The following is a 26244-nucleotide window of genomic DNA, read 5'->3' as shown; positions in this document are numbered from 1 at the left end:
AGACAATGGAGCAAGAACCCTCCTTTAGTTAAGCCTCTCAGCTAATGCCAGCCAGATACCCTTTCCTACCTAGAGGGAGCTTGAGTGTCTCCCTCTGGGGCTTCAGGCCTGTGAAGGGTTAAGTGAGCCACACCCTCAGCAGGAACAGTCTGGACTTTGTGCTGATCAGCCATCTCCGGCCTCTCCTGGTTTGAGTGGCACAGGGAGCCTGGGCTGGAAGAGGCAGCACAAGGGAAGATCAGAAGAGTGGACACTGGCAAGAGGAGGCCAGCCTCTTTCCCGGCTTCCCTGCACCATGGACAGCTCCCATTAAACCACCTCTCCATCCCGGGGCCGGGACTCCTATGCCCCATTCCTGTCAAATTGAGATTTCATCCACCATTCTCCAAAGGACAGTGAAGTTATACCCTAGTTCCAGTGTTGGGTGAGTCCTGCCTTGACCTGTCACTGCTTCTCTTTAACACCTTGAGGTGCCCCATCAGGGGCCTGTTGTCTTTTGCCCTTCACCACCCTCAACCAGTCGCATTCCCACTCCCTTCAAATCTAAATCCAAAGAAGATGCCTGCTCCCGACCCACCTTCTGCTTCTCACCCTTCCCTGCCAAGTTAGTTAAAGGACTTAACTTTTTGTAAAATCTAGAAAATACAAAAATAGTATCTACTTCGTGGGGATATTGTAAGCACTAAATGAATTAGTGTTTGTACAGTGCTTAGAGCCGTGCCCAGTTCATGGTAAACGCTGCATGATTCCTAGAGACTATTATTGATATTCTTATTACTTCCTCAGTTGTGTCCTTCTGAGAAGTGACAAGTGCTTTCTTTTCCTAGAGCTTGGGGAAAGCTAAGTGAAGGGAGAAGGAAGCCTGTGCCCCTTCTTGCCCCACTTCCATTCCTGCTTCCTCCCCTCTCCGACCCGGGTTCAGAGATGCAATAGCGTAGGAGAATGTGTCTCTTTCATTCCTGTTTGGGAGTGGCATTGACCATTGTACTAATAATTCTGTCCTGTGCCTGGCCACTCTGCCTACTCAGTCTCACAGGAAAGACTGAGGAGGGCCGGGTTTCCTCCTTAGGGAACACCTGCTATGTGCCTACTGTGTGAGGGCCAAGCCCCACCACCCTCCCTGTAGTTCCAACTCTGCTCCTCCTTGCCCACTTCCCCAAGAAGCTGGGTGTGTCCATCTGGGGCAAAGTCCATGCCAGAAGCTTATAGGAGTGGGTGTAAAAGCTGGAGATGGAAAAATAGAGATAGACATGTAACACATCCAGAGGTCCTGACAACTGCCTGTTTGTTGTGGAAGCAAACCCCACTTTCATTTTCTTTGGGAAATTCCAGTCTCTTATGGAGGAACTCCTGCCTCTGTCCTCTATAATTCTGCCTTGTCCAGTTCCCATTTTAAAAATGAAGCTCACTGTAGCAATGCCAGGGGAGGAGAGACCTTTGGAAGAACTTCTGAAATGGGTATGGGTAGGTTGGGTGTCTTTAATAGGGGCTGTGAGAAGTAAAGTGTTGAGAAGAAGCACTGAGGGGAGATAGGGAGTCTGGACCCTGGCCAGGGCCCAGTGCGGGAGAGAGAGGGTTCTGTACCTGGCGGCAGCACAAGTCTTCACTTACACTTTCCTCCTCAGCCCTCTCTCCTTCAGTCACAACTCCGCTTCCCCAGTTGTAGCCCACTGGGTGCCTGCCTTCCCCTGGTGGTCAGAGGCAGGTGTTCCTGTCCCGCCCCTGCCCTACCTCTACCAACTGTAACCCAGAGGATCCCCCCAACCTTCTGCTGAGAGTTTCAGCCTCCCTTAGCTTGGGCTGGTCCAGAGGCCTCTCCTAGGTTGGGGGCTCTCTTTAGGGCCAGGGTAGGAAGAGAGGAAGGCTCTTTTCATCCTTCTGTCATCCTCCCCTCAAACAGTTATTGGTCCCTAAAGCTGAGTGGACATCAGCAAACTGTGCCTCTTATCTCCAGGATCAGTGGCCCCTCTGGACATGCCTCTCCTGGATGGTTCTGTGGGGGTGGAGGATCTTGTCCTCCTGGAACCCTTGGTGGAGGAATCCCTGCTCAAGAATCTTCAGCTTCGCTATGAAAGCAAGGAGATTTATGTGAGTGTCATATGGGTGCCTCTGGCTGTGGATATGTGGCTGGAGAGGTCACAGGTACCCACCTCACCCTCCAGCTCATTCCCTTCACCTTCTTCCTGGCTCCAGACCTACATTGGGAATGTGGTGATCTCGGTGAATCCCTATCAGCAGCTTCCCATCTATGGGCCAGAGTTCATCGCCAAATATCGAGACTATACTTTCTATGAGCTGAAGCCCCATATGTGAGTAGGGGGACCAAGGGAAGACTGACAGGGCCCCAGCTTCTTGACACTGAGTCATCCTAATTTCCTTTGTCCCTTCCCCTGAAGGGGCTTCTCCAGCTGCCCCTTCCTTCCCTGGCCTTCTGGAGGCCCCTTCCAAGGCCTGTCACATCTTGCCCAGTCTGCTCCAAGTAGAGAGAGTGGATGAACCTGCATGCTGGAGATTGAGTGAAAGATGGTGTCTTGAACTGGTTCCACAATAGTCATTGCCCACTTCCTCCCCACAAGCTACGCATTGGCAAATGTGGCGTACCAGTCACTGAGGGACAGGGACCGAGACCAGTGTATCCTCATCACAGGCGAGAGTGGATCGGGCAAGACTGGTGAGGCCCCTGGCTGGGGGAACACATGGAGTCACCTCTGGAACTGCCTCCTTGTCTCTTTCCAAGCCAGACCTAGACCTGAATCTTTACCCCACAGAACTTCCTTCCCACTTTATCTGACTCCAAGGGGTGGTGAGGCGCTGGGGTGAGGGAAGTTAAGGAGATGGGGGGATGGGCTGGTCCTGGGTAGGGACCCACGAGAGTGTTTCTCCTGCACAGAGGCCAGCAAGCTGGTGATGTCTTATGTGGCTGCCATCTGTGGGAAAGGAGAGCAGGTGAACTCTGTGAAGGAGCAGCTGCTGCAGTCTAATCCAGTGCTGGAGGGTGAGAATTCTGCTCTCTGCCCTCTCTACCCTACACCTAACCTCCAGAATCACTAAACCCTAGACCCTCTTCCCCAGTGCTGCAAAATCACCTCTCTTGTTCAGCCCCAAAAAATCCGAGATTGTCATGAGGACTGGAAGCCCTTCCTCCTTTCCCTTCTCTAGAGTTTCACTTCTCCCCTCCTCATCTTTGTAGCTTTTGGCAATGCCAAGACCATTCGCAACAACAATTCCTCCCGATTTGTGAGTAAATGTCTCCCCACCTGGGAGGAGATGATGTGGGGGCTTGAGAGGGAAGAATGTGGCACAGACCCCTCCCGGGCAGGGTGGTGAGAAGAGGAAGAAGCTAAGTCTTTCTCTCTCTGGTCTCTCTCTGAAGGGAAAGTACATGGATATTGAATTTGACTTCAAGGGATCCCCCCTCGGTGGTGTCATCACAAACTGTATGTGTCTCCCCAATTCTACTCACCTGTCTTCCACCTGCCTCACATGGCCCTTTCTGCTAATCTGCTCCTGTAGAAAGACAGAATGTTAAATATCAAGGAGACTTCCCAACCACTAGGAATGCCAGTGATGGGGGCAGAGTTAGAGGGAAGCTACGGCATCTCCCAGGCCCTCAGGATGTTATTTTCTAATTCTCTGCCAGATCTGCTTGAGAAATCCCGAGTAGTGAAGCAGCTCAAAGGAGAAAGGAACTTCCACATCTTCTATCAGCTGCTGGCTGGAGCAGATGCACAGCTGCTGAGTATGTGCCTGCATGGGGAAAGTGTTCTCATGAGTGACACATGGCAAAGTCCCCAACCTCCATTCAGTCCCAGAACCCCTGTTCCCTCTGGGCCCCTGTAGCCCTCTTCCCTTGAACCTCCCAGATTTTCCTTGCTGCATTTCCCATTCTGAGCCTCACCCACTCATTGTTGGGAACAAATTCCTTTACCCCTGTGTTATCTTCTTTTTTTGGGGTTTTATTGCTAGGGATATGCCTTCTTGCCTCTTCACTGTTCTTGTTCCTCTTTCCTGCCTGGGTTCTGCTTTTCCTGAGCTGGCTTCAAATATGAAACAGTTGTCTCCATCTACTTTCCTTCCTACCTTCAACTTAAGGGGATTTAATTAAAACAGGGAAGCAGGCAGAATGTTGTAAGTGTTCAGGAACTTTCAGTGAGCTCCAGTTGAAGCTGTCCTGGGTCTACATTTGCCTCACCTAGGACCGTGTTCCTGATTTTCATTCATTCATTCATTCATTCATTCATTCAACATCTCTTGAACACCTATGATCGAATCTTATGCTAGCCTCTAGGGATACAGATTTGAGTAAGACATGACCCTGTCCTCGAAGAACTTATAGTCTTCTAGGGATAACAGGTGTGTGAGCAGATCCATTGTAATATGGTGTGATTGGGGCCATCAGGCCTGTGCAGCAGGCTATAAGAGCAGAAGACCTACAGCCCCTTGGCTTGGTCTGGGGAAGGGTCCATTACAGCCTGGATGCTGTACTGGCCTGAAGTGGCTCTGGGTGGGCATCACTGGAGGGTCTGGTGGACTTTAAGCCTACTGGAGTTTGCCTCCCATTCTCCCCTCTGGCTGCGAGCACTGTGGGTGTCTGGCCACCAGGAATGTCTCTTTGGTTTCTGGTGATTCTATGCTAGACCTGTGCTATCTCCTTTTCCACTCTTGGAGATCTCTATGATCTTCAGGAACACCTGCAGATCTCATGCTCATTCCTGGCTTAATAGTTTTGGTTGTGTTCAACTTGTCTGCATCATGGGCATTAGTGTCTTGTTCTGGTTGGTCTGTCACTTGTTGGTTTAAATCAACTCTAGATGAGGTCTCCCAGGTATCATCATCCCCAGACTTTCTGACTCATTCTCTCTCCAGATACCCCTCCTTAGCAGGCTCTTGTTTCAAAATTTGTGTGCCGGGGGAGCTACCATTAGCTTATAGTTTGAAGGATGCTCCCTGATTCTCAGATCATTTGCATACCAGATAATTGACATCCCTCAAACTCCATGATTAACCCAATCCCTCCCATCCTAGGGAAACAGCTTTGATAATTCACTTGATTCGTTTATTAAAAAGAAAAGTTCCTGCATGCCAGAAAGGCACACAGAATATGGAGATGAGAAACACAGTCCCAACACACAAGTTGCTCATTTGTGGGAGAGACAGAAAAAAACAAAACCTAGCCCATATGATATGGGCTGGGATATATATTCACCAGTGGGGAATGCAAGAGAGTCATTTGGCTCAGTGCTTCAGCATCAGAGAAAACTTTTCAGAAGAGGTGTCAGGGTCGGGGAACATGCTACCTGCCACTTTATTGGTATTTGGTGTTCAAACAATGAATGAGCAACCCAGGCCGACAGTTGAGGCTGGGGGCAGGCAGGAGATATGAGCTTACCCTTCTCCCCTTTCCTTCACCCTCCAGAGGCACTTGCGTAGGATGGAAGGGTTGCTTGTTTATTTTTATTATTTAGAACCCTGAGGGTAGGGAGAAGAGTAAAATGAGGGTTTTGTTTCATAAAAGTTGGGGGAAAACCCAACCAATATGAGCATGAAAACCCTAAACACTACTTAAAAGTGTACTTAAAATTTTAGTTTATCAGGCCGAGTGCAGTGACTCATGCCTGTAATCCTAGCACTTTGAGCGGCTGAGGCAGGTGGAGTCCAGGAGTCGAGACCAGCCTGGCCAACATGGAGAAACCCCATCTCTATTAAAAATACCAAAATTAGCCAGGCGTGGTGGCACTCACCTGTAGTCCCAGCTACACAGGAGGCTGAGGCACGAGAATCACTTGAACCTGGGAAGTGGAGCTTGCAGTGAGCCGAGATCGCACTACTACCCTCCAGCCTGTGTGACGGAGTGAGACCCTGTCTCAACAACAACAAAAAATTATTCTGTCATCACAGGAATTAATGATCCCAAATCAAACGAGGCAGGGGAAGAACCCAAAACGAAAATGACTCCTTTGAATAAATGAATGAATCCATTAGGGCAAGGGCTGTGAGGTGTCAAGGCTGGAGGGCTCCAGAGAGCCTTGGGTACTAACCCTCTTCCCCAACACTGGCCCTCCCAGAGGCCCTGAAGCTCGAGCGGGATACAACTGGCTATGCCTATCTGAATCAGGAAGTATCCAGAGTGGATGGCTTGGACGACGCCTCCAGCTTCAGGGCTGTACAGGTGGGTGCCCGGGGTGGGGCAGGCTTGGGCCTTTAGGTCATCCTCTATTCTCATTGGACTGGCACTAACAGTTCAGCTTTTGATTTCTGCTTTCTGCCTAAGAGTGCAATGGCAGTGATTGGGTTCTCGGAGGAGGAGATTCAACAAGTGCTAGAGGTGACATCCATGGTGCTAAAGCTGGGGAACGTGTTGGTAGCTGATGAGTTCCAGGCCAATGGGACACCAGCAAGTGGCATCCGTGATGGGAGAGGTCTGCATCCCAGCCTGCTGGAGCCCCTACCCAGATCCTTAATCTCCTACTGCAAGTCGTGTCCTTCTGCCATCCCTAGCATAATTGATCTCACCCTGATGCAGTCCCACTCAGTCCACTCCTGAGTTCTCCCCTAAACAGACTCACTGAGAGCTCCCGATGAAGCATATGGGAATGAGCTTTTGAAATTTGATATATCTAGGTCTGGAAATTCTCTGAGTTTGAGGTGATCCTTCTGCAGAATGGGGATAATCACACCTAATTCAGGAGATTCTCATATTAAAGTAGATGATACATGCAAAATGCCCAGATCCCCTTTCTCCTGCCCCCCAACTCCCTGAGATTCCTCCAGGGCCATGTTCTGGGTTGGCTGCAATGACTTCTCCAGTGAGACCCCAGGACACCAGTCTCTCAGGCAGTTTCACTTATCAGATCGCACTCCCTCCCCTGAGAGAAAACTGCCTCTAAGGACATGGTGTACTTTCTCATTACCCCAGGTATTCGGGAGATTGGGGAGACTGTGGGCTTGAATTCAGAAGAACTAGAGAGAGCTTTGTGCTCGAGGACCATGGAAACAGCCAAGGAAAAGGTGGTCACTGCACTGAATGTCATGCAGGTAAGGGGCTCACTGGAGTGGAGGGGGTTGATTTGACCTTGTTCTGTGATGCCGCCCTAACCAGCTGGGCCTCATCCACAGGCTCAGTATGCTCGGGATGCCCTGGCTAAGAATGTCTACAGCCGCCTCTTCGACTGGATAGTGAATCGAATCAATGAGAGCATCAAGGCAAGTGGCCGCTCTCCTTTCTCCATGCTCTCCTGTCTGCCTCACCTTCTTGCCCTGTCACTAGCCCTATACCTTGGTTTCTGAGATGAGCAGAATAGGGAGGATGATGGGAGGGTACAGTTCCTTCCAACAGTGTGTTGTCATGGAAACATCACGGGCTTTTGAGTTAGACAATCTGGATCTATCATCTACTTACTTAATTGAAAGTCATGTGGACTTTCAATATCACAAAGATTCTGGGCCTCAGTGTCCTGATTTGGAAACGCCCACTAAGAAACTTTAATATGCTGGGCGTGGTGGCCCATGCCTGTAATCCCAGGACTTTGGGAGGCTGAGGTGGGAGGATCGCTTGAGCTCAGTAGTTCAAGACCAGCCTGGGCAATATAGTGAGACCCCAACTCTATATTTTATGAAAAAAAGTAAATTAAATAAAAAACTAAGAAACACTAAGGCATGCCTACCTGCTTCACAGGGTTTAATGAGGATCAGATAAATTATGTAAATAGTTACTATATGATACCACAATTCCCACTCCTAGGTATATACCCAAGAAAACTGAAATTAGATGTCCTCAGCTAAAATTTGTACACAAATGTTCATAGAAGCCTTATTTGTAATAGCCAAAAAGTAGAAACAGCCCAACTGTCCATCAGCTGATGAAGAGATAAAATGTTGTGTATCTGTACAAAAGAATGTTATTTGTCCATAAAAAGAATGAAGTACTGATACACGCTTCAAGATTGATGAGCCTTGAAAACATTATGCTGAGTGAAAGAAGCTTGTCACAAAAGACCACATTTTGTTTGATTCCATTCATATGAAATGTCCAGAATAGGCAAATTCATAGAGATGGGAAGTAGATCAATGACTGCCAAGGGCTGGGGGAGATAGGGGTATGGGGAGTGACTAATAATGGGTATAGGATTTCTTTTGTGGGGTGATGAAAATGTTCTGAAATTAGGTAGTGGTGATGGTTGTACAACCTATTGAATATACTAAAAAGCCACTGAATTATATGTGGTATGTGAATTATATTCAGTAAAGTTGTTATTAACAAATTATCCACATGGAAGTGCCATCTATTTAGAAGCTATTACTGAAAGGTAGTAGAATAAGAAGGGATTTGAGTCTAGGCTTGGGTAAGTACCTATCCTTGTGAAATTTGACTTTTTCATCTGTAAAATGGCAATAAAAGCACCTTATAAGATTATGATAAATAAAGACATGGAATCTTTTGTAAAATGCTCTACAAATGTAAGAGATGGTTATTGTCCTGAGAGGTTTTATTGTCTTTCTACCTGGTACCATTGTAGCACCATCCTGGAATCTATCTGTATCTTCCTTTTCCTTCTTGCCTCCCTCTTTGTTTTGTTCTCTAGTGTATGGAGGAGCAAGAGTAAAATCACAACAATTCCTTTCCCGTTTGGCAAAGCTCTTTCTAGTTCTGTTTGCCCCCTACTCCAACCCCATCCGCTCCAGAAGGACCTGGCCTGGTGTGCAGAGGGGGCCTGTCCTCAGATTTATCTTTCTCTCCTCTTCAGGTGGGCATCGGGGAAAAGAAGAAGGTAATGGGAGTCCTTGATATCTACGGTTTTGAGATATTAGAGGTGAGAGTGCCTCACCTCAGAACCCTGCTCCCCTAGGATTAGAGGTGGACAGGCTCACAGGGGGGATGCGAGTGGGGGGAGGTAGGGCTGAGAGGGAGAAAGTCTTGGAGTGAGCTCTCTAACCTGTGCTCCCTCTCTCAGGATAATAGCTTTGAGCAATTTGTGATCAACTACTGCAATGAGAAGCTGCAGCAGGTGTTCATAGAGATGACCTTGAAAGAAGAGCAAGAGGAATATGAGAGAGAAGTAAACTAAGTCTTTTCTACTTTCCCCTCTTAAACAACTTCTAGGCATATGCCAGAGCTTCCTTTCTTCTTGATCACAATTTCCTCTAAGTCATCCCCAGATGGGAACACAGAGGACAAAATGTTTCCCTTGCAGAGTAGATCATTCCAGCATTACCAAGTAGCCCTAATCCTCTGCTCTCCATTCTGCATTTCCCTGGCCTCCCAGGGTGCACGTGTGGAAAGTCCTGACAAGAGGGAAGTGACAGCTGTGCTTGGCCTATGGCAGACTGTGAGCCAAATATAAAAAGGACATTTCTCCTGGGCTTGGCCCAACCACATCTCTTTCTGTGCCCTTCTCTAACATCTCAGAGTCCTTGGTCTCCCCCGGGCCCTAGCTACAGTTGCTGTCCTTTCTTGTAACACCATGATCCCAGACTTCCTTACCAAAAATGCCACATGGCTCCAATTTCTATGGCTAGGTGTTAGAAAAGCTCTCTGACTGAGCTCATTCCCTTCAAAGTGTGAATGGCTGAGAGTCTCACTCATCAAAACCCTCCCAGGGATGTTCCCTTGTGAGCTCTCAGGAATCATTTGTAACAGAATTTCAGGCAATGTGGTCACAATGTGTGAAAAAGTTTTTTTAGTTGTTTTGTGTGTTTTAATTTTAACGATTTGAATGATCAAATACATAATACATTCCCATGCTTCAAAATTCAAAAAGCTTAAAAAATATATAAGGAAACGTTCCCTCCTGCTTCTGCCCCTAGCCTCCTAGTTCTCCTCCCCACTCAGAGGCAACCAACATGGGCCTCCTTCCAGAAGTCTCTTACGCATATGCAAGCAAATTTGTAAATATATTTCCCCATAAAATCTATACAAGTGGCAGTAAATACTCTCTGTTCTGTACCGTGTCGTCATCGCATAACAAGATCTTTCCATATCAGTATGTAAGGATGCTTTTTTACAACAACATAGTATTTTAAGGATATCATAATTCCTTTAACTGGTTGGGGAAGGTATATGGGGGATGAAGTGGGAGGGCAACTTAATTTAGTTCTGTTTTCGCTAAAGACCTGTGATAGAGGGAGGAAAGAAAGACCTATGCTTCCCAGCCATACTTGAGAATGTCCCAGCCTAGAGCATCTGACCCTTGGGTGGGGTCAGGAGCTGTCCTGTCTGTAGACCTGATGCCCAGCAAGTCCCCAAAGTAGAGAACAATTATCTTTGGGTTTTCTGCTTTTGCACCATTCTTGCTTTTCAAAACATTATATAGTCTAAAAGTCTCATGTAGATAAAGTGGTTCCTAAAGGGTGGTCCTGGACCAGCAGCATCAAAATCACTTGGAAACATGTTGGAAATACAGATTCCAGGCCCACATCCCAGACCTGTTGAATCAGAAACTTGGGGAGTGGGACCCAGCAATCTGTATTTTAACAGCCCTCCAGGTGATTGTGATGCACACGGAAGTTTGAGAATCACGGATGTAGATCTTTGAAGATGTATCAAATTAGCCTTGTTGTTTGATGATAAACTCTCACTCACATGCTGTGGTTTTAAAGAGCACAGAGTAGTGTGGCCGCTGTTCCACATACACATGGATCCTTCCCCACTCCCACATGGGAAATCTCTATCCTAATCTTCACTCAACATGTTACACTTCCCTCTCCACCCTACACCACCTACAGGGATCTCTGCATTGTCTCACCCTCTGTCACAGCTGCTCCAGTTCCTTCCGTGTGTCTGTCTACCCACCCCACAAATTCTCCACCAACCTTGGAGGGATGGGGACATAAATAGAAATCATACCAAGGACCCCTCTGAATTATGGGACTTTCTGATGTCCTTTGTTGGGTGGGTGAAAGGCTGGATCTGGTGAGGTCTCTGGAGGCTTGTCTTGGACCTGTTCCCTGTAATTGTTTCCCCTGACCAGGGCATACCGTGGACAAAGGTGGACTACTTTGATAATGGCATCATTTGTAACCTCATTGAGCATGTGAGTTATCATTCTCTTATCTGTGGGACTTCCTCTTCCAGACTGCCTGAACATCCTTCCCCTGTCTCTCTCCCTGACTCCCCACTTGGTAGGGACAGTAAAGAAGGCAGAAGATAAGAGTGGAGAAAGGGGGCAGCAGTGAGAACGTGGACATCTTGGAGGACCAGATTTAGGTTGGCCTTCTTTTGTTCCCCTGGCCCAGAATCAGCGAGGTATCCTGGCCATGTTGGATGAGGAATGCCTGCGGCCTGGGGTGGTCAGTGACTCCACTTTCCTAGCAAAGCTGAACCAGCTCTTCTCCAAGCATGGCCACTATGAGAGCAAAGTCACCCAGAATGCCCAGCGTCAATATGACCACACCATGGGCCTCAGCTGCTTTCGCATCTGCCACTATGCGGGCAAGGTGAAATGGCAGGGCTGGAGGGCAGAGATTAGGGCCCAAACCCAGGCTGAAGGCAATGGGGGAGGAACCCGGGGAAGGTGAGAGTCTGGAATACTTCACAATGAGACTGGGAGGGCCAAGTGCTGGGACAAGGTTGTGGGGTCTCCAAACCGATAGCTGCTCCTTTACAGGTGACATACAATGTGACCAACTTTATTGACAAGAATAATGACCTACTCTTCCGAGACCTGTCACAGGCCATGTGGAAGGCCCAGCACCCCCTCCTTCGGTCCTTGTTTCCTGAGGGCAATCCTAAGCAGGCATCTCTCAAACGCCCCCCGACTGCTGGGGCCCAGTTCAAGAGTTCTGTGGCCATCCTCATGAAGAACCTGTATTCCAAGAACCCCAACTACATCAGGTGACATGCTGGCGTGCAGGGGAACATGCTACATATGTGATGGCATGTGCAGGGTCCATGCGCTATACAACATGTCCGTGTGGGAGGCTTCTGGAATAAGGATATCAGAGGTCCTTTCCTCACAGAAAACAGATAAGGAGCTGAGAATCCCAGTGAGAAAGGATCAGATTCAGTAGGGAATACATAGAAGCGAGTGAAACTGGGGAGGCCAGTGTGTCTACTTTCTTTGAAAATTTTCAATGAAGTGGACTGTGTGCAGCATAGGGGAACATGATGGATTACACTGTCAATGGTGTCAGCTCCTGAAGCCTGTGCCTTACGCTGCCTCCCACCAGGTGCATAAAGCCCAATGAGCATCAGCAGCGAGGTCAGTTCTCTTCAGACCTGGTGGCAACCCAGGCTCGGTACCTGGGACTGCTGGAGAATGTGCGGGTGCGACGGGCAGGCTATGCTCACCGCCAGGGTTACGGGCCCTTCCTGGAGAGGTACCGATTGCTGAGCCGGAGCACCTGGCCTCACTGGAATGGGGGAGACCGGTAAGACCCCATAGGGAGACTGGGCATCAGGAAAGGGCAGTGCAGAAAGCATCTCTGGAGGAAGAGACCTGGAGGTGCAGTACACATCTGCTGAAGCTGGGTGAATGGATACTTGGAAGAATGAATTGAATGACCACTTCTTGGAGGCTGAAAGGATTAGGGGAAAGGTGGAAGAGGACTCTCTCTTGAGATACCCCTCTGCAGCTTTCTGTCATCTGCTTCCATAGGGAAGGTGTCGAGAAGGTCCTGGGGGAGCTGAGCATGTCCTCGGGGGAGCTGGCCTTTGGCAAGACAAAGATATTCATTAGAAGCCCCAAGACTGTGAGTTAGAAGTGCACTTGCATTTGGTGAGGGTGGAAGGTGGAAGAGTGAAAGCCCACTTGAGAAAGGCTGGAGGGGGTGGGAGCATGTATAACCTGGAATGGATAGTAGATGGGAAGCTTCCTGTCTGTAGGAACCGTAACCCTGGGAACTGAACTGTTGGGTTCCTACACTGCCCTGAGTCTGGGAAGCTCGGTGCTGCAAGGCTCTAAGTGCCTCTGCCTGAGGCAGAGCCCTTGAGGGTCGGAGTGATCAACATCTAGCTACAAAGTTAGAGTTCAGTAGATACTTGTTTACTGAATGAATAAATAAATGAACTAAGAAGACAAAGGAATGATCAAATAAGGCCTAGTTGGGAAGCCTAAGTACTGTGGGGTATAGGAGAGGACAGTACTGTTCCCCTGAGCCAGTCTCTTCCACCTCTCCACAGCTTTTCTACCTCGAAGAACAGAGGCGCCTGAGACTCCAGCAGCTGGCCACACTCATTCAGAAGATTTACCGAGGCTGGCGCTGCCGCACCCACTACCAGCTGATGCGAAAGAGTCAGATCCTCATCTCTGCTTGGTTTCGGGGAAATGTGGTATGGTCACCCCCAAAATCCGACTGTGTTCACTCTAATAGGGAGGATGGAAGGTGGCTCAGGAGATGCTGTTTTTCTAACAACTCCCATGTTTTCTACAGCAAAAGAAACACTATGGGAAGATAAAGGCATCCGTGTTATTGATCCAGGCCTTTGTGAGAGGGTGGAAGGTAATGGAGAGTGGAAGAGAGGCTTCCTCACATTGTTCCTCCTGGATTGTGCCACCTGCTGGCTAGAGCAGCAGAGAGCTAGTCCTGCCTGCACCCAGGCTGTACTTCTGTGTATCAGTCCGTCCATGTGTGGGTGGGTATCTGGGAGTGAGAGGCCTATAGGGGAGACCTGTGTAGGTGTCTGGGTGTGTAGATGCCTAACTTGGCAGCAGAACTTTGCCTTCTGCTCTAAGTGTCCTCACTGCCAACTTGTCTGACTTTACTACCTCCTTCCAGCTACAGTCTCAGCTCTTTATCTTACTCAGGTCTTTGTGTGGTTAAAAAATAGTAGAACCTCTTCCAGAATCTGCCTATCTTCACTTTGGCTACTTTTTTGTACTTTTCTGCCAGGCCCGAAAGAATTATCGCAAATATTTCCGGTCAGAGGCTGCCCTCACCTTGGCAGATTTCATCTACAAGAGCATGGTAAGTGGTATGGGTTAGGGTAGATGTTAGGGATGGAGCAGGGAGGCACAGGTTTGGGAGAGGGGTTTGAGAAGAGGCAACCCAAAGCTTTCCCCCAAGAGTTTCCTCAGTCTGCATGTAGTTAAGTCCTAGGAGAAGAGGGCAGCTACCTGTAGGGACCAGGCCCCAGTGCCTTGTACTCAGGGGCAGAATCAGATAGCATTTTGGCATGAGTGGACACTCCAGGCAACCTTGTGGCAGGAAGGGGTCTCAGCACACCCATCATCTGGTCTATGGTCAAATAGGCTTGTGAAGAGCTTGGGGCTGGATGTTTAACAACAGTTGAAGAGGCTAAGCCTCATTGAAGAGTAGAGTGATCTGCACATTAACTAGCCCAACCTCCCAAGATATATTTTACAGTTGGGGTGAAAGTGGGGGAATTGTGTCTTCCTTCTACTTCCTCTGAAACTATTGTTGGCAAGTCAGAAAGTAAATCTCAGGAAGGACCTATCCTAATTCTGGAGGACGTGGGTCAGGCTGGGTGGGAAGACCTACCTGGAAGGCCTACACATTCAAACTTACAGGCAGTTCCCAGGGGGAGAAAAACAGGGACAGAGAAGAGTAACTTCTGGAGACATCAGTCGGATAGCAATAGTGCTTCTGAGAAGTGTCAGGGAGGAAACCAGGGAGGGAGAAGCACTTCCAATGAAACCTTGGGAAAGGCCAGAGAGGAGGAAGAGCATGGGATCTTGGACAGAGGCTGGAGCAAATTGTAACTGACCTCTGCTGACTGGGTTTTTGACCATAGTTAGGACCCTGACTGTGCTCATTCAGACATAAGACATGTTTGCTTGCAGCCCCTCTTTGTTGTTTGAGAGTCTGGATCCCTCAGCTCAAGAGAGGAATGGGGGCTCTGAAGCTCTGGGCCTCTTTTTTTGCCTTCCTGAGACTTCATTTGCTCGTTCTTTTCCCCTCCCCAGGGAATTTCCATCTTCCAGGTCTCTTCAGTTGCCTGTTCACCTCTTGTGCTGGTGCCAGAGTAGCTGCCTTCCCACCATACATGCTTCTTGCTACACACCTGAGACTTGTAATCTGATTTTGCTGTTACCTCCTGACTGCCATTCTTCCTCCTTTCTTTCATCTGTATATTGTCAGGCAGCTACTAATTGTCAACCCAGAAGCTGCTGGGTTTAGACCAGGGCCTCAATAAATCACACCCCCATAGAAGTCTGCAGCCACTGGGCACTGATCCCCCCAGTGTTTCTGACTATTCCAATTTGCCACTGCCTTGACTGTAACTAATGCTAGTATCCATTATCATTTGTTATTTATTTATTTATTTATTTATTTATTTACTTTTTGAGACAGAGTTTCACTCTTGTCGCCCAGGCTGGAGTAAATGGTGTGATCTTGGCTCACTGCAACCTCCGCTTCCCAGGTTCAAGCGATTATCCTGCCTCAGCCTCCTGAGCTGGGATTACAGGCATGCACCACCATGCCCAGCTAATTTTTGTATTTTTAGTAGAGACAGAGTTTCACCATGTTGGCCAGGCTGGTCTTAAACTCCTGACCTCAAGTGATCTGCCCATCTCGACCTCCCAAAGTGCTAGGATTACCGGTGTGAGCCACTGCACCCAGCCTATTTTTTTTTTTTTTTTTTTTGAGATGGAATCTTGCTGTGTCACCCAGGCTGGAAATGCAGTAAGCATGATCTCGGCTCACTGCAACCTCTATCTCCTGGGCTCAAGCCGTCCTTCAGCCTCAGCCTCCCCAGTAGCTGAGACCACAGGCACATGCCACCACGCTTGGCTAATTTTTTGTGTTTTTGGTAAAGATGTGGTTTCACCATGTTGCCCAGGCTGGTCTCAAACTCCTGAGCTCAAGCGATCCGCTCGCCTTGGCCTCCCAAAGTGCTGGGATTACAGGCGTGAGCCACTGCACCCGGCCTTACCCATTTTGAACATCTACTATGCATTAAGCTCTTTATGTGCATTAACTCTAATACTTTCACCAACCCTGTGAGGTAGGCTCTTTTCTTTCTCCCATTTTATAGTTAAAAAGCCAAGGCTCAGGGAAGTTAAATAACTTGCCAGGGGTTCCACAGATGTAAGTGGTAAAGCTGGGTTATAAATTATTTGACTCTAGAGCTTTTAACCACTGCCAAAGACTGCCCCTCATCAATAGAGGCCTGGGCAACCCGTGGCCCTAGGCAGACCTGGGAGGAGGGGGGCTGCATAGGAAAGGGCAGAACTTTCTAATCTAGAAAAAACAATGAAAAGAAGAAAGCCTTCAGAGGCTCCACATTAATTGGAACAAAGGGGATTATGACAGATGCTTAGGCATGTTTTTTGAATTATTAATAAATAAAATCAGACCAGGGACTGGGGACTCCAGTCGTGGAGGCCTTTCCAGACCCAGATCCCAAACCCACCAAACCCACCAGACCTGTAGTGGAAGCTACAATGAGCTTGGATAGTTCCTGCAGTTACAACAGTATACTGTGTTCTGCCTCTTTCTATTTTAATTTTTTAACCTGATATCTTAGTAAAACATTTTCATAAAAATTTCAGACATTTAGAAGTGCCAAAAATCAAGTCATTTTTTTATATCTTCAGTAATTCTGTGCCATAAACAAACAGGTTGCTAGGTGCTCTATGGGATGTAAAACCTTGGCCAGGCAAGGTGACTCACTCCTGTAATCCTGGCACTTCGGGAGGCTGAGGCGGGAATATTGCTTGAGCCCAGGAATTTGTGACCAGTCTGGGCAACATAGTGAGACCTAGACACTACAAAAAAAATTTAAAAATTAGGTGAGTGTGGTGGCTCGTACCTGTAGTCCCAGCTACTTGGAAGGCTGAGGTGGAAGGATCACTTGAACCTGGGAGGGCAAGGCTGCAGTGAGCTGTGATGGTGGCACTCCACTCCAGCCTGGGTGACAGAGCAAAACCCTGTCTCCAAAAAAGAGACAAAAACAAAAACTTAAGAATCCTCATTCTAGATTGGGGGAGACTAAACAGTCATTCTAGATTGGGGGAGACTAAACAGTCATGGATGAAGCTTCACTGGATCCTGGAAAAGGAAAAATAAAACAAAGCTTAAAAGGACATGTTTATAAGTTTGTAAAGGACATGTAGAGAAATCTGAGTGTGGATCACTGTTGGATGAATGATGTTGATTTTCTTAGGTGTGATGATGGAGTTATGATCATGTAAGAGAATGTTCCAGTTCTTGGGAGAGGCATGCTGATGTTTTAGGGTAAAATGTCATGATATCTATAACCTAGTTTAGGATGGTAGGGTGGCAAGGATTTGTGTAAATGTGTATATGCATGTATTTATATGCACACATGTGTATATGTGTTAGAGTACACAGATAGTGCAAGGTGTTAACATTATCAGTTGGTGAATTTCGATGAGGAGCATACAGTATACAGATGTTAATTGTATCTTTTTTCAACTTTTCTGTAAGTTAAAAAAATTTGCAAAATAATAAGCTATATTGAATTTTAAAAACATCATATTATGCTACTCTTCTGCATGAATTCTCCAATGGTGTTCCATTTCACTCCTTACCACAGCCTACAAGGCCCATCATGATCTGCCCCGACCTACTCTCTGATCCTTTTTTCCTGCTCAAGTGATTCCGGTCACCCTTTCTTTTGTTTTTAGACAGAGTCTTGCTCTGTCACCCAGGCTGGAGTGCAGTAGTGCTATCTTGGCTCGCTGCAACCTCCGCCTCCCGGGTTCAAGCGATTCTCCTGTCTCAGCCTCTAGAGTAGCTGGGAGTACAGGCATGCGCCACCATGCCCAGCTAATTTTTGCACACCCTGGCTTTTTAATGTCTCTGGAATATGCTGCCAGTCATTCCTGCCTCAGGGTCTACTTCTTTGCATCACAGCAGATGCCATTATCTGACATCACCCTCTATATTTATTTGCTTGTGTAGTTGGTCCCCTTCTCCACCCTATAGTAGAATGTAAATCCAGTGAAAATGAAGACTTTGTTGACTGTTATGTCCCAATACCTAGAACAGTGCCAGGCACTAAGTGGACACTCAAAAAATGTTGAATAGTGAAAAAAAATGTGAGACCTGGGATCCTGCCTTATAAGGACTCAGTGTCTAGAAAAGGGAGCTGTTTTCCATGCAAATAACTATAGTACAAAGATGAGTGTAGGCAAATTGCTGTGGAGCTTCAAAGAAAGGAGAGGCAATCTGGGGCTTGGGGAATCAGGGAGGGCTTTGAGCAGATCTCCCAGGTTGGCAGAGTTGAGCCAAGGCACACAGTGATCATGTGTGGGCTGGGTAGGGGCATGGGAAAGAGTCCTGTCTGGGTGATGTGCCCGGGGAATGCAGAGGTCCTACGACATGAGGCTGAGGTCTAAGTGTCAGGGAGGAAAGTGGGGAGAGAAAAGCACTTCCAGTGAAACCTTGAGAAAGGCCAGAGAGAAGGAGGAAGAGCATGGGATCTTGGACAGAGGCTGGAGCAAATTGTAACTGACCTCCACTGATTGGATTTTTGACCGTGGTTAGGACCCTGACTATTACTCATTCAGACATGAGACACATTTGCTTATAGCCCCTCTTTGTTGTTCGAGGGTCTGGATCCCAAAGCTTAAGAGAGGAATGGGGGCTCTGAAGTTCTGGGCCTCTTCATTGCCTCCCTGAACCTTCATTTGCTCTTTCTCCTTTGCTCCTTTATTTGTTCCTTCTTCCTTTGAATGGAGGCTGACATGTTTGGACTTGACTGCTTTGAGAGGAGGGGAAATTTGGTACCTAGCCAACAGCCGACACAGACAGTGGCTGCCACCCGTAGGTAATTGTGAACAGAGGGAATAGAAAGCTACAGGAGCAAAACTTTGAAACCAGCTTTCATATTGGTTCCTCTTACCTCACTGCCCTGGGTAGCAGGTCTCTGGTTGGAACTAATCTTTCTCTCCCTCCAGTCTCCTATTCATGCTCTTACCTCCCGGCCTCAAGCTTGCACCTCACGCTGAAAAAGATCCAGGAGGTGACTCCCTTCCATCTCTTCAGCTCCACCCCTTGCTTCTCACTGTGGGTTAATCTCCTCCTTTGAAGTGGCAAGATCTGGGTGCCAGTTTGCCTGTCAGGAAGTGTTTCTTCTCATCACTCTACTCCCAATCCCCCTGCTCCCAAACCAGGTACAGAAATTCCTACTGGGGCTGAAGAACAATTTGCCATCCACAAACATCTTGGACAAGACATGGCCAGCTGCCCCCTACAAGTGCCTCAGCACAGCGAATCAGGAGCTGCAGCAACTCTTCTACCGGTGGAAGGCAAGTGGATCCCAGGCACCCCTCCTCTCATTTCATCTTTTTTTCCCCCTCACCCTGATTTTCCTCTTTTGCCTCCCTCTTCTATTTTTTTCTCATTAAAAAAATTGTGGTAATATGTACATAACATACAATCTACCATTTTAACGGTGTTTAAGTGTATAGTTCAGTGGCATGAGCGACATTCATGTTGTTCTGCAGCCATCACTGCCATCCATCTCCATACACGTTTTTCATCACCCCAAACTGAAACTCTGTACCCATTATGCAATAACCCCCTATTCTCCCATTCCCCTAGCCCCTGATATCCTATAATCTACTTTCTGTTTCTATGCATTTCACTTTTCTAGGTGCCTCATATAAGTAGGAATCATATCGTATTTGTCCTTTTGTGTCTGGCTTATTTCACTTAGCATCATGTAATTTATTCTTTTATTCAGGAAATGCTTATTCAGCACCTGTCTGGGGCTAAGCCTTGCCCTGAGAGCTGAGCATAGAGCCCTCCTGGTGCTTTTATTTGATGGTGTCCATTCCCTACCCCAGCCTCCCTCGGTTTCTGCACTCCTCCTCAATGGTCCTCCAGCCCTGGCCTCTCCCTGAGGTGTCTAGTGCCTGTCCTTTTTCCTCAGTCTCTCTCCTCTCCTAGGGTCTTCTAGTCGATGTTTCTCACCTCCCTCCCCAGCCCTGCCCTCCCACTCCATGATTTTAGCTCCTGTTCCTTCTTCCTCACAGTGCAAGAAGTTCCGGGATCAGCTGTCCCCGAAGCAGGTAGAGATCCTGAGGGAAAAGCTCTGTGCCAGTGAACTGTTCAAGGGCAAGAAGGCTTCATATCCCCAGAGGTGAGGGCCTCCCAGACCCTGCACAGCCAGTTCCATCAAGCAGTGCTTCTCAAACTTGAGCCTGCCTCAGAATCACCTGGCAGGATTGTCATCCCCAGGTGCTATGTCCCTCCTCAGAGTCTCTGATCCAGCAGGTCTTGGGGTGGGGACCAAAATTTGCCTTTCTAACAACTCTCCAGGTGGTGCTGATGTCTTGGTCCCGGACTGTGCTCTGTGGACACTGACAGAGGATACATGGACGTGGGGGAAGGGCCCAGGAGGACTAGAATGGGAACTCTGGGGGTGGGGAGAGGCCTGTGGGCTTGTCTCTGCTGCACACCTCCCATGTGTTCTCAGTGTCCCCATTCCATTCTGTGGTGACTACATTGGGCTGCAAGGGAACCCCAAGCTGCAGAAGCTGAAAGGTGGGGAGGAAGGGCCTGTTCTGATGGCAGAGGCCGTGAAGAAGGTCAATCGTGGCAATGGCAAGGTAAGGGTCTGCAGGCTGAACTCCTCCCACAGCTACTGCAGAGCTGTTTTCTGGCATCTGCAGAGTGGATGGCAGGCTGTGTTTGCGCCCTGCCAGGTGGAGTGGGGGCAATTAATCCTGCCTTTCCTTACCCTTTCCTGTTCCGTCCCTAGACTTCTTCTCGGATTCTCCTCCTGACCAAGGGCCATGTGATTCTCACAGACACCAAGAAGTCCCAGGCCAAAATTGTCATTGGGCTAGACAATGTGGCTGGGGTGTCAGTCACCAGCTTCAAGGATGGGCTCTTTAGCTTGCATCTGAGTGAGGTATCAGAGCTGGGTGGGGCAGGCCTTGGACTGGAGAAGGTGGTATGCATCCCAGAGCTGGGGAAGGCTGGAGGTGATGGGGACCAGACCTTTCGCTCTGGGCCTTTGATGTCCCTCAGGTGCTGCTGGAGAGAAAAAATGAATCCCTTTCCTGCTATTTTTCCCTCTTCCTAAGATGTCATCGGTGGGCTCCAAGGGGGACTTCCTGCTGGTCAGCGAGCATGTGATTGAACTGCTGACCAAAATGTACCGGGCTGTGCTGGATGCCACACAGAGGCAGCTTGCAGTTACCGTGACTGAGAAGTGAGGCCATGAGTTGGGGGTGAAGGGCGGCTTAGGGTAGACAGCCAGGCTAATGGTCATTGTGACCGGGATCAGAAAGCGAAGCATGTAGGGCAGAGCAGGGTGGGGCTTGGAGGTGTTTCTCAGGCCCCCACCCAGGTTCTTGGGGCCTCAAGCCCTCTGACTCGCATGATAGGGGAGCCATCATGGAAATGCGGGAGTCGGGGTGAAGGGATGGGCACTAGATTTGGTTTTTCTGTTCCCTCTCCAGGTTCTCAATGAGGTTCAAGGAGAACAGTGTGGCTGTCAAGGTCATCCAGGGCCCCGTAGGTGGTGACAACAGCAAGCTACACTGCAAGAAGAAGGGGAGTCGTTGCCTGGAGGTGACAGTGCAGTGAGGAGGGGGCGCCATGCAGAGACTGCAGCTGCTTCCTCCCAAACCAGCATTAACCCCCTCTGCCCTCCTGTGTGGGAGGGTCTCTAACCCCTCTGATCGTGGGGCATGGCTTGGGGATTAAACTACCCTTGAAGAGGACCCTTGTTCCAAACCCTTCCTGTTCTCTCCTCCAAAAGTAGCTTCCTCCAACCCTCAGCCTCTTTGCTCACTAATAAAACATGTGGCTTGGAAAGGTTCAGTCAGGGTGGGTGGGTCCCTGTTCCCCCTATCTTTTCACCCAAGTGTACTTAGACCCCTGCCCCCATGCCCTTTTTCCTCCTCAAGCTCCTTGGAGCCAGCTAGTGAGGTAATGAGAAAGGAAAAGAAGGGAAATTGTCTCCGGGCTCCTTGACCGGCTGAGCTCTGGGGGGTGTTTAGAGAGACTGTGGTGGGTGGAGGGGCTGCGGGGGGAGTTAAGGATGGGGCTTAGGTCTCAGGTGGCCAGTGGACTGATTCATTAAGTGTGTCATTGATTAAGAGGGAAGAAGTGAGCATCCCTATCTTGGCAGAAACTGGGATCCTTTGGCGATTTAGCCTGAAAAGTGGCCCAAGGCTGGAGGGCTTATGTATGCTAGGAGTGCTGCGGAATGCAGGGTCTCCTGAATGTGGGAGAGCGCCATCACCCCCTCTACTCCCACACACAACACAGGGCTGCATCACACCAGCCTCCCCAACACCCCCTTCCTTCTCACACACCCGAGATGCCAAACTGCTGCCAACAGTTATCTTGCTCGTCGCTGTCCCACAGCTGGGGCCTGCAGCAGGTGGCCCTTCACTGGGAGGCTCCCTCATCAAGACCCTCCCATCCCTGTGACCTGGCCCTTTCCTCTCCTCTTCCTTTATTTTTCCTGCATCATCGTCATTATCTTTTTCTCACCCTCCCAACTATCTCACACCGTCTCATTGTCCCTGTTTCTGTGGGCTCTGACTGATATCAATATGTAATATTTTGTAAAATGCTGTAAATATTTTTCTACTCCCCCTCATATCTATTTTCTCATAGATTCTGTCTTGTCTCAGCCTCTCACCATCCTGGCCTCTACCTTTGGGGAACAAGCTGCTCATATATTCACAGTAAAATTTAGATCTGTGGTCTGTGAGAGCTTACCAGGGGCTGCCTTTGTTTTTGTCTCTGGCTGTCTCTTCCTCCTTTCAAGATCTCTACCTTGCCTATCTCTTCCCACTTCCTTCCCTGAACTCACTGTGCCTTGAGACTGGGGTCTCCCTCCACTTGACTTCCATCTGCAGGCAGCTCACGGCCCGGCTATCATGCTGGCCAGGGAGAACTGATTAACTTCTCTTCCTGCCTGCAGATTAATCTGCTCTCCGAGCACAAGCCACTTGCTTCTGGCACACCCTGCTCTAAGCTGAGATAGGACCTGGGGAATCATCTGTTTTCAGGCGGGTGAGGGGCTAGAGCCTGCCTTGTTTGGGAGAAGGGTGGCTCTGTTCAGAATAGGGGTAACTCAGGTTCTGACCAGCCTTCTCCCACCCCCCAACAGCTCTCCCCATCCTTGACTTCTCAGAAGGGCCTATCTGGCCGAGAGGGGGGTGGTGACCTGCGCCCCATCGCCCCCGCTTTCCATCTCATCTCCTGCTCCCAGGGCCCAAATTGTCGTCACTTTCCCAGTGAAGTGGTCATTTTCAGAAGCAATTTCAGGAGAACATGCAGCTGCTGCTCCCTATCCTGCATTTCCCTTCACAGGGCTAAAGGCACTGTCAGCTCCCTGGGCTGTGGGTGGTGGGAGAGGGGAAGGGCTAGGGCCCTCACCCCTGTCCTCAATGTGCCCATCATGTGGATGGACTGGAGTTCGAGGAAGGGAAGGCACTCCCCTCCTCCTTTACTCTTCTGTCTCTTCCTTCCTCCTCCTCTTTCCTGTCTCTGCCTCTTTTCTGGAGCCCGAGTGTGTGTTTTCATCCCCTGAAACCAATAGGGACTCAGTTTCCTCACCTGTATTACAGGGTTGGAATTAGCTCCATCACTGTGGGAGAAGCTGGAGTTCTGCTACCAGTCCTCCCCTCCCCAGCCCTGCCTCTTCTCTCCTAGCCCTTTCCCTTCTGCCAGTTCAGCGCTGTCAAAGTCTGGGTTGTTTCGGCCTCTGAGGGGCACAAGCCATCCTGGATTCCCCTAACCCATGAGGAGCCATCCTAGCATCTCACAGCTTAAACCAGCTCTAGCTCAGTCCTCCTGGCTTAGTCCATTTCTTCCCCAGGCTCTGAGGGCCTCTTGTTCCTTGCTCTGTGGGGTTTTCTCCAGCTGTCTCCTGGCTACAGGACATGGCAGGACATAGAATGCTGTCATCCTTCCACTCTTCATTGGTATCTCCACCCAGTGTCACATATGACCCTAGCCCTGCCCTCCCCTCGCCAGTACCCCTCTGGGATTTTGAGAGAGTCCACAAGTTGTGCGTGTGGTGGATATATTCAGGCCATCTCGTGTGCACAAGCTAGAGGGTCTGCTTCTACCTCTGGCCCTTAGTGAATTGCTGACTAACCTGTCTCATCACAGCACAACTGTACACACCTTTTCCTGGCCTCATCCCTAACCCATCATAGCGGCAAAGAGGGGAAGTTGCAGGGGAAGAGCTGCTAAGGACCCTGGACTCCAAGTACCCTGCTCCTCTAGGCCAGGGACATCATCTGAGATGTGGCTCAAATAAAGGGTGGGTGTTCAAGAAAAAACACTTGGGCACTCTATAGCTGCAACACCCACTTTACGTGTCATTTCCATATGATTTGTAGGCAAAATGAAGCCCAGGCTATCCTAGCCCTCCAATACCTCCCTCCCTCATCACTTCTCCAACATAGCCTAGCATTAGCTCTTTCAAGTCTTTGCTAATCCCAGAGATCAAGGGGTGATCAGCTCTCCCTGCCATCCCCTTGTTCCCTGCCCCCTGCCACCATCCTTTGCTCCTGCCATCCTCTTTGAGATGCTGCATCATCAAAGGACATTATTTATGGTGGACCTTTGCTGAAGCCCTGCTTCCCTGGTGCCAGGGCTTGGGAGCAGGGACGGATGGGTTGGTCGGGGAGAGGATTGGATGCAGAGATTGGACCCAGGAGGCTTTTGGTCCTCAGCTCTTGGCTTAACACCTCCTCCTCTTGCACACGCAACTCCCTTCAGCCTGCTTAGCTTGGGCCTCTAGCTCCAGATTGGTGGGGTTAGGAGAGGAGGAGGAGGGAGATGGATGGATCCAATTAGGAACAGCACCTGGGCTCCTCACAGGAGTGAAACAGTCATGCCATTTGCATGTAAACAGCTTCCCACTTCTCATCCTACCAAATGCTCCCAACCCTGGGTCCTGGCCCATGTTCTTTGCCCACATAGCCCAGTAATTAGCTGGGTAATGAGAAGCTTTTAATGAGTCCCATTAGCATCTTGTGTAATAAAGAGGCCTTGAGACCCAGCTGCTGTCCTCACTTTGGGATGAACACGGGTCCCTATGTAGCCAGTGACTTCTGTCAGTACAGTCTAAGTTCTCGGGTGGGGTGGGAGACAAACATTTCAGGACGCCAGCAGCACTTGAGAGGTTCCATGGTGGATTCATGTTTTTGACTGTGATACAAGAAACTTGGCTCTGGCTTCCTTGTTCATTTTGTAAATAACATTTTTTCTTCTTTTAGGAGACAGAGTCTTACTTTGCTGCCCAGGCTGGAGTACAGCAATGCAATTATAGCTCACTACAGCCTCAACCTCCTGGGCTCAAGTGATCCTCCTGCCTCAGCCTCTGGGATAGCTGGGACCACAGGCGTGCGCCACCATGCCTGACTAATTTTTAAAAATGTTTTTGTAGAGATGGGGTCTTACTTGCTATGTTGCTCAGACTGGTCTCAAACTTCTGGCTTCAAGCAATTCTCCCACCTTGCCCTCCTAAAGTGCTGGGAGTATGGGCATAAGCCACCATGTCCAGCCTTGTAAATGTATTTTTATTGAGCACCTATTTTATGTCAAACATTATAAAGTGAGGGATACAGTAGCAAACAAAACAGACAAAAATTCTTGCCATCATGACACTTGTATTCCTGGGTGGGAGTGGTGGTAGAAAGACAATAAGTAAAATACTTAGCGTGGTGGATGTAATAAGTTCATGAAGGGAAAAATGGGAGTGAGATATATGGAGTTTTGGGGTGGTGATAATTTTAAATAGGGTGATTGGGGAAGGGCTTGTTGCACAGATTGTTTTTGTAGTAAATATGTGATAAAGATACAGTTCTTTCCCAATCTCAAGATGTAGAAGAGCAGAAGGTCCCAAATATTCAAGTCTCTTGGAGAGGGGGGCTCCCCATTCCCTCTGGGACAGTTAACTGTTCCCTCACAGGTCAAAGTTTATGCCAGTGCAGTAAAAAAAAGTGGGAGACCTGGGGTGAGACAAACCTGGATTTGAGGCTGTTCTTCACTGATTAGTAGCCATATGTGCTAGAGCAAGTGACTGAACCTTCTGGGCCTTTTTCTCATATGGAAAATCAGAATATTTCCTACTTACATGGTCATGGTGATGAAAACCAGATGGACTGCTCCACACCAGAGCACCCTGCAAACATTCAAACCCTGTACCCATTACAAACGCTGGGCTGACGGATGGCTCTGGCTTTGCTTTTGCATCTCCGCTGTCTCATTCAGCAGCAGCATCTGGCTCTGGCTCTTGGCTCTGATCCTGGCTCTGACTCTCCCCTAGGGCTGTCTCCCTTGGGTGAGAAATAAGCAGATAATCTCCCTCATCTGTGTGGGGTGTGAACAAGA

General features: G+C 48.8%; 1 protein-coding gene across 1 annotated transcript; it reads left to right on the top strand.

Moving 5' to 3' along the window:
* Positions 1 to 203: 203 nt before the first annotated feature.
* Positions 204 to 21699, top strand: MYO1A (myosin IA). Its single transcript, XM_050747259.1, has 28 exons — positions 204 to 424; positions 1955 to 2088; positions 2194 to 2309; positions 2577 to 2671; positions 2891 to 2995; positions 3191 to 3237; positions 3374 to 3437; positions 3641 to 3739; positions 6066 to 6169; positions 6272 to 6419; positions 6917 to 7035; positions 7117 to 7203; positions 8745 to 8810; positions 8952 to 9056; positions 10968 to 11030; positions 11233 to 11433; positions 11604 to 11830; positions 12166 to 12366; positions 12594 to 12687; positions 13118 to 13267; positions 13369 to 13437; positions 13828 to 13902; positions 19041 to 19175; positions 19905 to 20011; positions 20348 to 20480; positions 20633 to 20785; positions 20961 to 21088; positions 21339 to 21699. Exons 2-28 carry the CDS (start codon positions 1975 to 1977, stop codon positions 21463 to 21465), a joined length of 3132 nt encoding a protein of 1043 aa, XP_050603216.1. The 5' UTR covers positions 204 to 424; positions 1955 to 1974; the 3' UTR covers positions 21466 to 21699.
* Positions 21700 to 26244: the final 4545 nt, after the last annotated feature.

This window comes from Macaca thibetana, chromosome 11 (assembly GCF_024542745.1).
Source record: "Macaca thibetana thibetana isolate TM-01 chromosome 11, ASM2454274v1, whole genome shotgun sequence".
NCBI lineage: Eukaryota > Metazoa > Chordata > Mammalia > Primates > Cercopithecidae > Macaca > Macaca thibetana.
This window is presented reverse-complemented; position numbering and strand designations above follow the sequence as displayed.